Source organism: Populus euphratica, unplaced genomic scaffold, assembly GCF_000495115.2.
Source record: "Populus euphratica unplaced genomic scaffold, PopEup_1.0 scaffold150.1, whole genome shotgun sequence".
Taxonomy (NCBI): Eukaryota; Viridiplantae; Streptophyta; class Magnoliopsida; order Malpighiales; family Salicaceae; genus Populus; species Populus euphratica.
The window spans coordinates 333,609-351,292 of record NW_011499998.1 but is presented as its reverse complement, the minus strand read 5'-3'; the positions used below and the strand labels follow the sequence as shown (position 1 = coordinate 351,292).

The 17,684-nt window shown below is 35.0% G+C and overlaps 2 protein-coding genes across 5 annotated transcripts; one reads left to right on the top strand and one right to left on the bottom strand.

Annotated features, from left to right (window-relative positions):
* Positions 1 to 43: 43 nt before the first annotated feature.
* On the top strand, positions 44 to 2,521 carry GRF6 (growth-regulating factor 6). Of its 4 annotated transcripts, none has more exons than XM_011047683.1 (4): positions 44 to 925; positions 1,036 to 1,492; positions 1,604 to 2,097; positions 2,226 to 2,521. In XM_011047683.1, the coding sequence occupies exons 1-4, from the start codon at positions 733 to 735 to the stop codon at positions 2,231 to 2,233; spliced, it is 1,152 nt and encodes a 383-aa protein (XP_011045985.1). In that variant the 5' UTR covers positions 44 to 732; the 3' UTR covers positions 2,234 to 2,521. The 4 variants fall into 4 exon arrangements, with proteins under 4 accessions (XP_011045985.1, XP_011045983.1, XP_011045982.1 ...); XM_011047681.1 differs by having other exon boundaries at positions 1,595 to 2,097; XM_011047680.1 differs by having other exon boundaries at positions 1,036 to 1,507; positions 1,598 to 2,097.
* Positions 2,522 to 3,796: 1,275 nt separating this feature from the next.
* ELF8 (binding protein) lies at positions 3,797 to 13,018 on the bottom strand. Its single transcript, XM_011047685.1, has 23 exons — positions 12,689 to 13,018; positions 12,526 to 12,592; positions 12,097 to 12,392; positions 11,566 to 11,619; positions 11,283 to 11,399; positions 11,118 to 11,181; positions 10,812 to 11,026; positions 10,051 to 10,135; positions 9,755 to 9,855; positions 9,480 to 9,572; positions 8,832 to 8,900; positions 8,619 to 8,711; positions 8,170 to 8,436; positions 7,640 to 7,720; positions 7,397 to 7,555; positions 7,133 to 7,228; positions 6,354 to 6,455; positions 6,155 to 6,262; positions 5,808 to 6,032; positions 5,332 to 5,598; positions 5,182 to 5,253; positions 4,754 to 5,071; positions 3,797 to 4,305 (listed from the first exon to the last, which is right to left on the bottom strand). Exons 1-23 carry the CDS (start codon positions 12,827 to 12,829, stop codon positions 4,126 to 4,128), a joined length of 3,270 nt encoding a protein of 1,089 aa, XP_011045987.1. The 5' UTR covers positions 12,830 to 13,018; the 3' UTR covers positions 3,797 to 4,125.
* Positions 13,019 to 17,684: the final 4,666 nt, after the last annotated feature.

Genomic DNA, 17,684 nt, shown 5'->3' with positions numbered 1-17,684 from the left:
TTCCCAACCCAAAAAGACCCCCCCCCCCCCCAACCTGAATCTCTCTCTCTCTCTCGTTTTCTCAATTTCCCAAATCGAAAAAGGTCAAATGGTAAGTGGAAGGGGCATTGGGGTCTGAGGCAAAGGTACAGAAAAGGTAAAGGAGTTAGTAGCAGTAAAAGCTCAAACCGTACAACCTTCTCAGTGCAGGCATTGGCTTCAGACACCAACTTCTCTCTGGCCTTGATAGTAAAGAAAAATTTGTTGCTTTTTTCTCTATTGTTTTTTACAGTCTTTTTAAAGCGCTCTCTACCTTTAGTTTATGGGTTTCCGTAGTTTTGTCAGAGACAAGAGCTGCCAGGCAGCTTAGCTGCAGCAGCATCAGAGAGGTTCAGACATCATACAAGCAGAGAGAGAGAGAGAGAGAGAGTGGGGGTGGCAGCACTGTTATGAGAACCATTAGTTTTATCCATGTACAGAAGATTCTGCAGGCTAATGGTCCCTGAAATAAATATACCTACTCTACTCTCCAAGCCATTTAGTAATAATAACTACAAGTAATAAACCACACACATTCACCCTCCCCAACACACACACACGACCTGCTTCTTCCCTTCTTTCTTTCTGCAACTGTCCCTGCTCTTTCACTTCACTGTTAAAGCTTAAAAACAAGCTCTTTTCCATTTTCCTTATCTTTCTTCTCTTTTCAGTCTTGTCTCTTCTCCTTCCTCTTCTTTTCTCTTCCAGGGTAATATGATAATGAGTGGAGGAAACAGGTTTCCCTTCACTGCATCCCAGTGGCAAGAGCTTGAGCATCAAGCCCTAATCTACAAGTACATGGTTTCAGGCATCCCCATCCCTCCCGATCTTCTTTTCACCATCAAAAGAAGTGGCTGCTTGGACTCTTCACTCTCTTCAAAGCTCTTTCCTCGCCAACCTCCACATTGTGAACCCACTATATATTTATATACACAGAGAAATTTCTTGTAAAGTCTTTCTTTTCTTTTATCTGGGTTTTTTTTTTTTGCTAATATATGGTGTGTTTTGTGGGTGCAGTTTCCTGGAGCTGTTTTCAGATGGGTTTGGGAAGGAAAATAGATCCAGAACCGGGGAGGTGCAGGAGAACTGATGGAAAGAAATGGAGATGCTCAAAAGAAGCATACCCAGATTCTAAGTACTGTGAGAAACATATGCATAGAGGGAAGAACCGTTCAAGAAAGCCTGTGGAAGTTGCAACACAATCAACAACAGCACCAACTGTCTCATCAATCACCAGAAACCACTCTAATAATTCACTACTAACAACATCCCCCCACTCTCTTTCGTTATTGTCACCTGAGACCCACCACCAGAATCACCTTCACTATCCTGCTCCTGCAGGTTATCATGCCCATCCAAATCATCAATTCTTGTCTTCTTCAAGACCCCTTGGGATTGGTCTGTCCCCTCATGAAAATCCTACTCACTTGCTTTTGGACTCTGGTGGTTCTTCTCTGGCCAATACAGATTACAGGTCTGTTTTGCACAAGTAATGTGACATTTATACTACTTTTCTGTGGTTTGTTTATTAAAATCCTTTCTCATTAGTTTTTTTTTTTTTTCCCCGAAAACTAAGAAGAAACAGGAATGTTTATGGGCTGAAAGAGGAGGTTGATGAGCATGCTTTCTTCTTAGAACCTTCAGGTTCTATGAGAAGCTTGTCCGGTTCATCTTTGGATGATGCTTGGCAACTCACCCCACTCACAATGAACTCTTCTCCTTCTACTACTAACTCTTCAAAGCAAAGGAGCTTGTCTAGTTTACACAACGAATATTCTTACCTGCAGCTTCAAAGCCTGAGTGATCACGATACCCCAAAACAACAAAAGCAGTATCAACATAACTATCTTCTGGGAAGTAGTGATTTAGACAGTCTAGGGCCCATAAAAATGGAGAAGGAAAAATCCCAAAAGACTGTCCACCGTTTCTTTGATGAAGGGCCACCAAAGGATAAAGATTCATGGCTTGATTTGGATGACAAATCATCAAAAAGTGCATCAGTTTCAGCAACCGGGCTCTCAATATCCATTCCCTCCTCTCATGACTTTCTTCCAATCTTCAGTTCAAGAACTAATAATGGTAATCAATTCAATCTTCTTCGTCTTTTTTTCGGTGTCGATATCTATTTACCTTTAATTTTTGTGGATTTTCTTTTCGAACGGGACAAATACTTCTTGTCCATGAAATTAAATCATTTTGTTTTGCAGATGGTTGATTTTACTCTGGTGGGTTTCTGGCCCAAGATGTACTTGGTGGGAGTGGGGGGGTCACCGCCTTCTGTCAAGAGGCCTCATAATTGCTGAACTCTTTTTTGGTTTTTTCTGCAAAATGTGATTGAGATTGGATTAAATGTGTGTTTATTAATGAAGAGTATCCAATGTCTTTTGCCTTGTGGGTTCTCTTCTTTTCTTACTTCACTTTAGGATTTTCACAAATAGATTTGAAGGACTCTACTTTATGGTAGCCAAGCCATTGATATGAAGGTATCTTCTTCCGGGTTCCATTAATGGTTCCTTTCAGTTTCAGACACTTGCCCAACCTTGCACTAGTAATAGACGAGGGACTTGTCAATTCACCTAACTGAGATTTGTACGAGTACTCTACATGCAGTCATCAATCCACCACTATAATTATATCAGAATTGTTCCTGCGTTGGGGAAAAAAAGACTCGATATACCCAATTGATGGTGCCATGGTCTATAGCTCAACAAACATGACACCCTAATTCTATCTTAACAATGAAGCTGGTATGTGTACTTGATAATTGTTCTAAATAAATGCCTGTCTTGATGGTTTCACTCTTGGAGGTAAGGATTTGTCGGGCATTTTGTTTGTCACTCTTTCATCTTTAATCAACTCCCAAGTTAGGCAAATGCATTTATGACGGCTCTCTTCCATAAACCTACCGAAGGGAACCTTCTTTTTTTCTCCTTTTGGTTGGTGGTCTTTTACTGCGATGAGACGAGGTGGATTATAGTCATGGAAAAAAAGAAGCCAACTCGCGAGCCATTGGGGGGTTCAGGTGAAGGTCATGGCCAACAGAGCGCTAGTCTGTGTCTGTTCTGAACCCTCTGATGGATGTCCATGCGGGGGTCTGGTGCCTTCCTCTGAAAAAGGAGAAGTGCATAGAGACCAGGCTTTAAAAAGGCTTTTCCCACTGAATCTTGCAGGCAGCATGGAAGTAAACTTTTTACCAATCCTCTCACCAAACACCTCCTATCAGACTGACTGTCTCAGTAATCATCCCAAAAGAAAAGGTCCCATGTCTGACAATATGACATTACATTTCCTACAGAAGGATACCCATCGTCGAGCACATCAATTCAACAGACAAGATGTCATTAACATCCATAGAGCTAACCATCCTTTCACTCGCTGGCAACTCGTGGGGGGCAGCAAACCCCGCACTCTATGACTTGCGAGTCTGAACCCAGTTAAATCTGCATTTTCTTTCAATCTCTCCAACTAAAAGGGTCTAATCACAGAAATGGGCTGTTAGGAAGGACCGAAAAATAAAGGTAGAGTGAATTGATGGATGTTAACCTTCCAACTCTTTGCTCACTTGTTTGGCTAACAAATAAAGGGAGGAACGAAAGTTAATCGACCCGATTTGGATGGATTGTAACTTACAAGTGAGGAAGGATAGGAAGAGTCCTTTCTTTCCTCGGGTCTCAATCCATCATGCCAAACAAGTAAATTATCTCATTCATACCTTCTCATCCACCCTCCCTATCAATCCCACCTCGGCAACAGACCCGAAGGCGCAAAAGAAAAGTTCGAGCTGGTAACTTGGATGTTCAGTAATTTCTTAATAGAGATTGGTCAGAGAATCTCTCAACTGTACAGCTTCTGCCTAAAATATATAAGATTCTAAAAAAATTCAAGGATGCAACTGTTCAGCATGGCTGGTGCATATACAAGGATGCAAAAGTTGCATTTTCATTAGGATACTTCTATAGTGAACCATACATAATTGAACTATGGAAGTAATTCAGGGGACCAAAACACTAGAAGAGATTTGAGTACCTCCCCACAGTGCAAGGCCATTCACCTTATGCTGGCATGTTAGTTTCCCCCTGTCCTTAAGAGGGTTCAAAATGCTCGATATCAATCCTCATCATCAACAGCAGCATTCTCCTGCCTCTTGTCTCTAAATTCACCATCACTATCCTGCAGATCAGCAGAATTCTCTCGCAAAAGGCTGGACTGTGGCTTCCTCTCTGAAATCTCATCCTCATCAGATTCTGACCATGCCCGCTTCCTCCTGCCTGCTGATGAAGGTGCAGCCTTCACAAAGGAGCAACACAGAAAAATACATAAGGGAAATTTTCATATTTTAATGAACTGCTGCTAAAAAACAAACCGATTAAATAGCTAGAATAAAACAAAGTTTAATTAACAATTACCAAGCAGCCTCTTAATGATGCTAAATGATGATTCACTGGTTCTAATTCGTTGATTTCATAGACAAAGTAGCACATCAATAATATGAACAAACCTTAGCACCAACAAGCTAACAAACCTTTCATAACATTTAGTAACCTATCAGGCATCTATAAAGAATTTACAAACTTGAGCAACCACTTAATTACAACACAAGTTTGAATAATTCCACAATCACTGGGTGCTTCCAGCAGCAGGTTTAAGATAGCAATTAATGTAGCTAAGTTTCAACATGAAAAAACATTACTTTATTAGAGTTGCAAGTCGAAAACAAAAACAAACAAGTTCTTACTGCATCATCATCTGCATCAGAGTCTTCCAGCCCAGCTGCGGCAAGAACATCTTGCGCATTCTCTTCTACATTGTCATCCTGATCATTCATTTGATATCCAGGCTCCCTAAAATTCACGTTGGCATCATCATCTTCCGGTTCATCATGATCATCCATCATGTCAGCTTCTTCCATCTCATAGCGTGACCTTGAGCTCTTCTCCTTCTTTCTCCTCTTTCCACCCTTTCTCCTCCTTTTCTCACCATGCCCACCCTCACCATCATCAATATCTGCCCTGTCCCTCCGCTTAGAAGAAGATGTGCTGCTCTTCCATTGCTCCTGCAAGTGCCAACATTATGCAGTCAGAAAACCAGCATTCTTGAGGAAATATTTGATTTTCTATGGTTTGCTTACTATAAAACTAGAACACCTGGAACAATTTTTTTTACCTTCACACGCTCAAAATGCTCTTCCTGTTGCCGCACCCGTTTTAATTCATCCTCCTGTTTTCTCCTCTCTAACTGTAATAATGATATTATTAGGTTTTACCTTCATTCAAAAGTTATAGGTGTATAAGAAGCAAAAGCACAACAGTAGACCTGAAATTTCCTTTGTTCTTCAGCCTTACGGCGGGCTTCCTCCGCCAATGCCATCTGACGAGCAAGATCTAGTCTCTGTCGATTTTGCTGTTCCTCACGCTCAGCTGCTTCACGATGAACTATAGCAGCCTCTAGTAAATGTTTGCAATACTCTACATGGGTGTTGATTTTCTTCTCATCAAACCCATTAAAGTACAGGTTGGAAGCAGCAGATAACTGACTAAATAAACGGACAGCATTTTCCAGCTCATCAACAGTTGAACGCACCTGTTATTATAAAACCAAATTATGGTAACTAGATAGCTTTGTGATGGAGGCCAACAAAACATATGAAAATCTGGTTGCCAGCCTGATTTGGAGTCACACCAGATTTCATCTTTGTGATCTGAAGAGTTTAAAAACATGGTCTGAGGGCTTTTACCCAATGGCTGATTATGTTCCATCACACCAAGGAAAAAAAAAAGGAAAAAAATAACCTCATCTACTGTCCTCTTTGTCTTTTGTAGTGTAGATGCTGAGAATTTTTGCATTGCAACACCTGCATCAAACCTCAGTGTGTAATTAGAAGGTGTCAAATGGATGGCTCTCAATAAAGTTCTCTTGCAGTCCTGCCACTGTTCAGCTTCATAATGAGTGCGCGCCAAATAAAGAAGAATCTGAGAATCTGTATTATAAAAGAATTTCTGCAAACAATTCTGGTACTGCAACAAACAGAGTGTCATCAGCAAAGATGTTATGCAAGGGAACTTCAAAAGAATATTTATAATAACACTGCAGACATGCATGAGCAGGCATAAATATGAATAAAATGAGATGAACTCACCATCTTCACAGCTAATGCAAAATTTCCTTGAGCAAAATATACATGTGCCAAATTTATCCAGACATCAGGCATCTGGACAAAAATGCTTCCACTTGCAGCTTCTTGGACCTATATCATCACAAAACAAACAAAGAATTCACTTAAAGGAAAAGAGACAGGACAAGTTTGTACGCAAAAAATGAATAACTATTCTTCTTACCTGTGTAAAAAGATCTTTTGATACATCAAAGTGTCCTTTTTCTGCCAAGACTACTCCAGCACCATTGGCAGCATAAAGATTAGCTGTATGCTGAACCAGAACCTAAAAACATCAAAGATTATTATGAGAACATTATTGTATTGACAAGAAATACATAGTATAAAAGAAACAGGCTGAAGGCTACAACCTAAAGAGCCCACATAAATGAAAGGAATAGCCTCATAATAAGGTCCTGAACTCAGGAAAACTGAAATTGTTGTAGCTAAATCCATATTGAGGGCCCTGTGAGGATAAGCCAATGATGATGAACTATTTTCATCTAGTCACAGAACAAGCTTTTTTATTTCCAGGGCCATTAAGATTTATCGTCACATTCTAAGTGGAGTGTTAAATGAGATGAGAGGTTGTCAATTAACACCAAATTGAAGCAATATGCACGAAGCCTATGAAAATTATAAGCTGTTCAGATAGAAGATCAAAGTTTAAAATCAGCCTTCTTGCATATAGCTTTCATTCTTATCAATGTTTTTCTTTTCTACTCATTCAATCATATAGCATTCTACTTTATGCAAGATGGTTGCTAGAATAAGATTTCTACATTATTTAGACATCACCTTGGACAAAAAATACATAAAGTACACTCCGTTTGAAAGTTGCTCTATATAGACCATGAGATTGGATAAAATAAATGACTATAAGGTTCACTAAAAATATGATGTTTAAGGGTGGAGAAAATCCCATATAGAGAAGGGAAGTTTGGAAGAGTAAGGCATCCATACTCTGGTGTACAGTTCCTTGGCTTTTTCCAAATGGGTAGCTTCCAACTTGGGATTTCTTTTCTCATTACGTATTGCAGCGAAGTAGTTCCAGTTCCCCTAACAATGCCAAATAAGTATGTGAGATGCACGTAATGTTTTAGAAATAATGAAGAAACATCTATGAAAGCATGGCCACAACGTAGTCACTAAAAAGGTGAGTGTGGGGAGAATACAGAATATCTAAAGAGAATTTAAAGCAGCATGCTCAATAAACAAGATGCACACCAAAGAAAGAGTGGCATAAGAATCCTTCCCGTCAGTTGCCTCACTAGCAGCACGGAATGTTTCTTTAGCCTTTACCCAGTCATCATTTTTAAGCTCCAGGTCACCAAGCATTGATAATGCATTTGGACACTTGTCATTCACAGTCAGGGCCTCATTTACCTTTAAAAGAAAAGGTTTATGTTCATCACAAAAGCATTTACAAAATTACATACATCTATGTAAATTTATAGTGATGATAATAACCAGTTCGATGCTTAATGGAAGATTGTTTCGAGCTTTGGCAATGGCAGCAAGCCTCAGATAAGCATCCACATAGTCTGGATACTGTACAACGAGATAAAAAAGTTAAGACAAATCTGAAACATCACATGTGACTAAATACAGAACTATTGATATCAAATCTTAAAATTTGAAAGCTTGAACTGCAGCAAAAGAGGTGTAAATGTAAGTTAGAATCACCAGTTAAAACCAAGATATGTGTGTTTTTTATCACTAATTAGCATTATCTAATACAGCATCAACTAGAGGAAAATTGAGTTCAACTATTACACAAAACAACCAGCTGTTATTTCTGAACTTTCCTACGCTGATCATTTTCTGAAGTTCAAAGTCAAAGCAACAGCTCACTGATTTCTTTCTTGACAGTAAGGTGTTCTCAACTCTTAACTCATCCAAAAAAATTTCCTTATTTCAATTGATGGTGGTATTAATCAATAAGACAGAATACATAAGAGAATATGCCTACTCGCAAATGCACACACACAAACAAATACCTTATACAAGATGAGGCGGTATAATGTGCTTGCAGTTTCTGTGTTATGCAACTGCTCAAGTAATCTGGCCAAGTTAAATAATGTTGTGACTTTATTCCAAGACAGTTCCACAGAATGACCTTCCTCCTCCAGTCGACGAAATATCTGCATGTCCTTGTATTGAAGAAGAGATGAAGTTGCATCAACTTCATATGTATTTGCTTTGCCTTCAAGAAAAGTGAGCCATATGCCATCACCTAGAGCCTCTTTGAAATTTTGCAAAGCAAGCTGTATCAAGACATCACACTATTTTTGAGATTTCCAATCAAGATTTTAATAGCAAGAAACTAGAAGCAGAAGAAAAGGTTCAAAATCAGAGTGAACTGAAGATGTAAATTTAAATAAGAAAAAAAAAATTATATAATAAAATTGTACTAGCTTTGATGAAATTAAAAGAGAAATCTATAAACCTCAAGTTCTTCTCTTTCAAAATGAATGACTGCAATATTGTTAAGAACTTCTATTGGCACTTCTTCACCTCCCTTTTTCAGAAGACTGCGTGCCTGTAACAATATTTTATACCTGAGTTATCCTAGAACAAATCCATGTGCAAAAATGGAGCTTTGTTTAACAAAAACAGATAAATTCACAATAAAAAGAAATAACAAATAGACAGCCCTTACAGTTTTGAAGGCATCAAGAGCAGCTCCAGTGTCAGTTGAAATTAACAATTCTCCCAGATCAAGAAACGCCTGCATAATGATTGAGATTTTTTTTCAAGTTGTCGATGTGAGAATAGAATGTAACTCATTGCATGATGCCTAATTAGTTCTAGCAACTTAAAGGATCTTGTAATTTGAGCATTTGAAAAGTTCAGTGATTGAATATTGACAATATTTATAAAGAGATATAGTGGCTAAAGGCCCTGTGATTCCAGCATTTCATACACAGGACATTGAGGTCCAGGATCTTCTAAAGATTTAACATGGTAAAGTGCTTTATCATAGTTGTAGTCATGATAAGAAAGGCAATAAACTCATTGATAGAAGCATAAAAACTTTCTTGATGCAGAACCATCAACAAATGGCATCCCAAAAATCAGCTCTCCTAGAGTCCTACTCTTCCAAAAACCATCTCAATGTAAAAACATGATCAAAGATTATACTGGATATCATTTCCCATGATTTGTGCACCATACAGGTCAGTCCTTCTCCGGAATATATATCAACTTTTCAATGCCCTAGTAAAGAATACCTGTCAATCCAAAAATCATATAACCTCAAAGTTACAACTTACAACCCTCTGAAAGAACAAGCAATAGAATCGGTTACCTGGGCATCACGAGGATCAATTTTCGCAGCCTTTCTCAAAAATTCCTGAGCCTTTTCAGTTTGCCCAAGCTGAACATATATGTGCCCAAGAACCTAGAGGAAAAACAAAAACCCGATCAAAATATAACTGACAGCATGAAGTTCCCATAAAACTGAAAGAACCTATAAAGTTGAAAAGGCAGGATTAAGCTAAAACAATAATTAGAAGCATAAAGTCCCTGAAAAAATTGGAGAAAAGAAAGTGAATTACAAAAAAAAGCCACTAGCCCACTCACCTTTAATGTCTCACAGTTATCAGGGTAGACCTCCAAAACTTTTTCAAAATTTGACAATGCATTTTTAATCTCTCCCAGTTTCAATTGTACCTGCCCCAAACCTGTTAGAAACAACATGTTATGCAGAGAAGTGTTGAATTAAGAGACAAATAGCACTGGCAAGCATTATGCATCAAAGATTCAAAATACTGCAATAATGGATCTATTGCACAACATCTGATACAGTGTTTATATTGAGCAGAAAAAAATTATTATAACTATAACCAAAAGAAGGGCAAGGGCTGTTGTTTACCAACCATAATATGGAAACACAAATTCACTGGGCTTATTGATTTCCTTGACTGATGCCCAGTAGTATCTTGAAGCTGTTTCATAATCACCCTACAGAGAAATGGCACCGCTGCTTAGTTGAAAGGGCCAAACAAAATTGACAGACTAAGCATGGCAGATAAAACTTGTTATAAATAAAATCCTGAGAGAAAGAAAAACAATGAATACGGGAATATATTAAAGCCAAAACAGCTGCTTCTCATAGCATCATGTACAGAGCATTAAGAAGGTGCAAAAAAGGTGAAGTTCAAAACTTGTTTCTCAAATACGCAAACCAGATTAATGCTTATGCTAGGTATCACTGTATACAGCCTTTTGTTTGAGGACATTAAGAATATTCTTGTTGAAAAACTGGCCAACAGTAAGGGCTATCTCATATTTGGGCTATGAGAACAGGTTCAAATAACAAGACAGCCAACGCTGGAAGGATAGAGTGGCATGTGGAAGGCATTTCAAGGCAACAAGAAAAGGATAGTGAAGGTGAGTCAATAGGTAAGTGGGCCAATGAAAAGTCATTTTAAACACCATGCTTTATTTTGAGACCCCATTTGCATACAGTTTGTGGAAGTAAAATCAAATTCACTCATGTATGGCCTTGCAAACACACACAAACAGCAAGACAAATCTCTCAATAGGAAACAAATTCCTCCACTTTTAACAAATTTCAATCACAGGAAGAACATATGACATTTACTGCAATTGTATGAATAAAGATGGCAAATCAAACCTTGCTATGGTAAGAGCGAGCTAAATTGTAATAAGAATGTGACTTTGTTGGTCCATGATTTGTGACAGCAAGTGCAGTTTCAGTCAGTTGCTCAACTAAAAAATGTTGACCAGTGAAGAAAAAGTGATTTGCTAGATAATTCAGTGCCATTGCACAATAGGGGTATATCTCAAAAGCTCTCTGCATTTTTTCCATCCCTTTCCTTATTGCAGCAGCTGTGCAGACAGAATAAAGCAACAGAGTAAGACTGCTCAAAATGAGAAATTCATCTGGACAAATGGATAGAAGAAAAAATTACCAGCCCACCTTCATTTGTTTGCAAATCCAAAATTGCTAGTGAAACAAGAGCCTCAACATTTTCTGGATCCAACTGTACATGGAAGATCACAAAATATAGATAAAGAATCAGCACAGAACTTGCAGCATGAGCTGTATAAATCCAATACATGTACAAATACTCATATCACTTGCCTGCAAAACCCTCTGAAAAGCCAGGCAAGCTTTTCCCACATGGCCCAGCTTATAATGGCAGTGTCCTATGCCAAGTCTTACAGCTCCAGGACAATCAGGATAAACTTGCAAGGCCCGCTGAACAAAAACCAAAAATAAAATGTTAACCTTGATTAAAGAAATCAATGTTAGATGGAGGATTTGTCATGACTCTTAGAAGCTCGTAACTTAAATAAAAACAAGAAACAAAATGTAAGAGTAGTAGTGCTTTATAAGGGAACATAGTTAAGATAAAGTAACAAACCTTAAACAAGGTCAACGATTCACCATAATGTCCACGACTGTACTCAACACACGCCTGCAAAAGTACAGGGAAAGTTATATAGAGATACAGCAACATTTGTACCCTACCACATGAAGGTAAGCTCCATCTCAGTCTCCCATGACAGTCACTCACTAGGAAAATTTGAAGGGTTTGGTCTCATTCTCAATTTATTCCCATAATTGCTATCTACCACCAGTGCTCCCACCATCCATGTTCAGAAGTAATTCAACATGCAAGATGCAACATAGAGCCTCTTATGCGAAACTGCTATGCAAATTTGTGTCACAGTTTCAAAATTAAGCTTGATTACTTTGATATTTGTTCAGCTTGTTTTCTTAATTGGAAGATGGCATAATATCCAAATTACTCTTGTATCTTTATTCAATTTCATTTTTATTCAAAATGTGTGTTTTTGTATTCTTGCTTTTCAAAAGGGAAGGCACAAGCTTGCCAGAAAATCAATAATATTGAATATGAACCACTACAAGCATCAAAATCAATGAGTTGCACCTGACCGAGAAGAGCAGACACGTTATCACGGTCTCCTTCCAGTACGATCCTAAACGCAGCAGATGCTTGTTCTACTTCACCCTTAGCCAGTAAAAGCTGACCTTTGCCAACCCAAGTAGAAGGCTCGTGCATGTCAATCCTGGAAGCTTTATTGTAATGTTTGGTAGCCTGTATAAAATACTCCTCCTTCTCTCTTTGTTTTGTCTCAACTTTTCCAAGATAGCTATAATAAGCCCCCAAAGCATTGAGGATAGCAATCCTCTCATATCTAACATCCGCATAATATTCATCAATTTCTGCACACCCACACCAACATCAATCACAAAATAATCTCAGTAAGTTACTCGTCTCCACTATCGTTCTTCTTCTTTTTTCTATTCGAAAAACAAAAATAAATAAAAAATAAAATTTCATAACAATAGGAATTACCATGACTGGATCCTTCTTCTAATATCTGCCGAAATTGATCGAGTTTTCCTTGCTTGAAATACTCTCTCTGCATCAAATCATCAATTTAACCACAAAATACAATAATTATTACTTGAGAGATTCCGAAAAAGAAAAGAATAGGAGAAATCAGAGAGAGACGAACGGCGATGATGAGCCAGAGATCGAGAGGAGCTTGCTCGGCTTTGAGGATATCAAGAATATCAGAGGCGTCCCTAGGAAGCTGATCTAGAGCTACCCTAACTTCTTCCTCTGAGTTCTGCACCGGTATGTACACATACGCCATTTGTTTTCTCGATAGATTAAATTAAACAAAAGAAAAGGTAACTAGTTCTCTCTTTCTCACTCTCTGTCTGTGTGAATTTGGCTGGGGTTTTAGAGGAGGGAGAGAGGGGAAGCAGTGGAGCGACAAAATTACAAAATTACAAGAAAAAAAAAAAGAAAAAAGCAATGGTTAGTGTTCAGTGTTTAGTGTTTAGTGTTTATGTTTATTTTAGGTTTGCTCTCAGATCGCAGCATCGAGCCCTTTCACGTTTCTTTGAGTATTTGTGAAAACGCATCTATATTTTGTAATATTGCGTTTTTGGCCATTGACGGCTATTTCTTTTGTTTCTTTCCTTTTTCTTCTTTTTTTTCTATTTTAATCCAGGTATTTTTGTTAGATTGTATCAAATATATAATCACAAGACCAGTAGATTGACATGTCGTCACCGTACTACGAGGATGTATCGAAGTGTGGTAGTTTTTTTATTTTTTTTTATTTAAAAGGTGGATGCAGTAATAATTGAGGACTAACCTTAATTAGTATGAAGCAGCTTCAAGTTGCTTTTACTAGGATTTATTGTGGGTTGGTTGTAAAGCTTTGCTTATAAAAAATAGGGAGACAGAACCATTAAAACTCATCATACTAAAATAACATCATCCTTCTTGTCCGATCTATTTGTTTTGCGCAAGTTAATTGTGTCTTTTTAACAAAAAAAAACCTGTGGTGGTAGTTTGAATTATTTACTTTAGGTTTTAGGACTTTATTGTTTTTTATATATATAATTTGATTTGACAATAAACAGTATCTTGATAATTTGGTGGGGATATATGCATACCTCTCCAAGAACAAAGCTATTGTTTTGTGGTGAGGGAATTGGAATCTTCGTAGCACAAAAGGCTTAATCTACTCTCCTTCACTCTATTTATCTTGTGTTACTAAATAAGCAACCATTGTCTATCGTCATGTCTAGCAATTTTTAGGACCTTGATTTTATGTTATTTTTTTGTTATGAATCAATTTTGATGTGGGGGTTATTATGAATGTAATGATTTGTATGGTTGTCGTTGGAATAGTATGTTCACTAGCTAGTCTCCAACCTTCTGCCTCCTGTATTCCATCCTATTAATTTCTACATGATAAATATTCTATCATGCCCATTATTAATGACCTTACCAAGCATTAAGGTTCACCTTATGTAAACTTCTAAGTTTGAATTGTCATTGCTTAATATGTTGTCATAACATATGGTAGAAATTTCTTCACCTAATAATAGGTTAAATATGGAGTCATTCACACAATCACATTTATTTATTTTTATATAAATATGACGTAGTCCATGATGTATATAAACATATACATACATAGTGGACCATGTTGTAAATAATAGTAACAACAATATGAAATGACAATTACAAACATCCAAATTGTCCTTGGTATCATCATCTTACATGACACATATGAGAGTTATTAATATAAGACCTAAAAATACCATATGTTTTTTTGTGTGCATTTACACTAATATCAAATATCCTCTCTCTCCCTTTCTCCTCATAGAAATATATTATCATTTAGTTGTAATTATTTGAATTTGAAATTTAAATTGAGTTATAAGAGAATTGGTAGAGGATGAAATTCAATATAAAGGCATTTTAACTCTCCTCTACATTTATGTGAAAGCAATAATCTTAATAGCTAAAAGTTTATAATTTCTATTAGCAAGTCTTAAATCCAAATCATAAAAAGAGTGGTGGGATTTAGAAATTAAAGAAGGGTTACATGCCCACCTCTCACTCCATAGCTTAATGGGATTTTGCTAATGATATTGACTAAATTACAACCAATTTTTTAAAATAAAAGGAGTACACGTTATTTCCTCCTCTATTCATGAATGTTCCATTATGTTTAATGTTATAGCTCAAAAATCATCAATATTACTCATTATTTTCTTGTGTTTTTAGATAGGTTTCTTACATTATTGACTTTTCATTAGAGATTTTCCATCAATGTTTAGTTAATTTTTAAACATGATTGTTATTGAAAAATATATATGATAATATAACTGCTATTGTTTTTTTTTTTTTGAATATATAGGAAGAACATCTGAACTGAATTAGAAACATGAGTTCAACAATATTTTTTAAACTATTTTTAATGATATAATCTACGTACTATCTCTGCAATTTGATTACTTTAAGAAATGTTTTGAGTTTAGCAAGTCACTTTTTTAGAACTTATCATTGTATTCTTATAATTTTATATCTTTTTTGTTTTGTTTAATCTTTTTTAGTCAAACAATTCAATTTTATAATTTGCTTATCATCGCAAATGTTTAATCTTTTTATAACAGCTTGAATTACTTTTAAATACTTTTATTCATAATTGTGTTTTTTGAATTAGGTTATTTGTAAACTTTAGTTAAAAAAAAATCTTGTGGTAAGAATGTATACTTTTGGTTGATTGTCTCAATTTGTGAAATTTTTAGAAATTTACTTGTTTAATGTGAATGAATTAAATTTTAATTAAAGGATGAAATTGAAAATGTAAAAAGCTAGTAACATTAGTCAAAATAAAAGAAAATTATGGGGTTCTATATGCAAATAAAAGAAACATTGTACCATTAGAGTAAATAATAAAAATTTATAGCTATATAAACATGAATACTATTCTTTAGCAATACTCTAGTGTCAACCAACGAAGAAAAGAAAAAGGGTATGAGGAAAATATAGAAAATTCATTATAAAAACACAAAAGAGAGATAGATTAAGTAATCAAAATGCATTATAAAGGGATTTGAACAAGAAAAATTGGTAGATTTAATGTCTAAACCCTTGAAAATATTTGACTAAGGAATTCTTAGAGGGGAGGAAGAAAAGTCAAGATAATGGTGTTTTTCCAAGCTCTTAACCTTTTTTTCCTTTGAGTTGGGTAAGAAACTTCTTCAAAGCACTTAATTGAGATAGTTTTTGTATAGTGTTAAATGAAAAAATTTAATATATAAGGATTTTAAAATTGTATGTTAAGGTGTTAGATTATATATTTTGATTATTGATTTATGATAGTTTATATGAAAAATAATTTAACAGCAACTCAATTTGAAAAAATTGAAGAGAAATTCATTTCTCCTCTTAGATAAGGGTCTCAGTCAAATAGAAGAAACATTATGTTTAGACTATTGAATGCAATTGATAGATTAATTGTGTAAAATTGTGTTAAGTAAATAAAAAATATATGGTAAAGTGATTTGGATCAATTAAAAAAAATAGAATACTCATGCTCAAGGAAGGAAGGAGAAATCTTCGCTAAGGAAAAAAAAATTAAAATTATTAAATTAGGTTGACTAATTTACCATGAGATGTGGTTATTAACATGTTAATTTAATTATTGATGGATGAATAAGTGATTAATTTTAAGAAATTTCAAATGAAATATTATTATTAATGCATAAATTCAGCTAGGAAAAATAAAGAGATTTATAAGTTATCATCTTTGAATTGAAAAATTAATTATAATGGTGAAATGAAAATTTAGTTACGTGTTGATGAGAATTTAAATTTTATACAATGTACCTACTAGTACAAATGAGATCGCGAATATTATACACCAACAAGGGATATCTAACAAAACATAGGTTCCAAATTAGTGTTAGACACCTTAACATTGTTGATTATTTATTTAAAGTTAAGCATGTAATTTAAATTTTATTTAATTTAAAATTCATGCTATCAAATAATATGTCAAGCTAGTTATCCTAGTTTATGACCTAATGTGCCTGAATTGTCTATCTTTCATTGTGTGCATTATATTTTGAATTTTCTTGCTACTATTATTTTTAGATTTGTGCAACATTTACTATTATTGTGATTGTATGGAAGCTTTCTATATAGGTACTACAACTTATCTATATTATTTACAATGCAACATATGATAAATACCTAAATTTGTTTTTACTTAACCATAAAAATGAGTTAGCTAAACAACTAATATTTTCTATTTAACTTTATAGAAATTGATTCAAACAACTTAAATAAAAATTAGATGGGACATTTAGATTAAAAGAATAACTTTTAAAATGTAGTTAGACAACTTCAATATTAAAAAGTTTAACATTTAAAATACAGACTATATTTACATTCATTCTTATATAAGTGTTGAGTATGTGAAACTACAATGTCTTTTTCAATATTAAGAGTACATATTCATAAAATACTACAAATGGGTGGAAGATTGATACATATATCTATAAACATAAGTAAGTTACACACACACACTAAATTGGGTATAACTATAATTTTTAAGTTAACATTGTTAATTCCATCTTAGAATTCACAGTTGGCTGCATGTTTACAATAATAAATATTGTACATGTGAATGAAGATTATGATGCAAAAAATAAAACTACATATAATGCAATAAGTAAAATTAATAAATAGTTAAAAATATAGATAGCCATCAATAGAGGTTTATATATTATTCAAGTTACATTATAAGTTTGAAAGCTACAAGCTTAGATTCTCTCATATTTATTATTGGCTAATTTTAAAGGCTTGGAATCAATTTAAAAATGCATTTAATGATGAGAGCATTAATAATGAGGTTGGATAATATATAAGAGTGAAGAAAAATTTTCAAGCCTTTGAGGAATTTTATCAATCTTTATCTAATTGAAATTCATCTTTTTTTTTTTGCCTTTATGTTAATTTTGTAATATTATGGATTGATTGATGTTTTTTATTATGATTGATTACAATCCAATCAAATTAAGGTTGATGTTAGCTTATAACTTGTCTCTTATATATATATATATAAAGAAGATTTCTTGAAATTTCAAGCAACATTCAACACATAACATTCTACTTTGTTAGTGTTTATATTTATG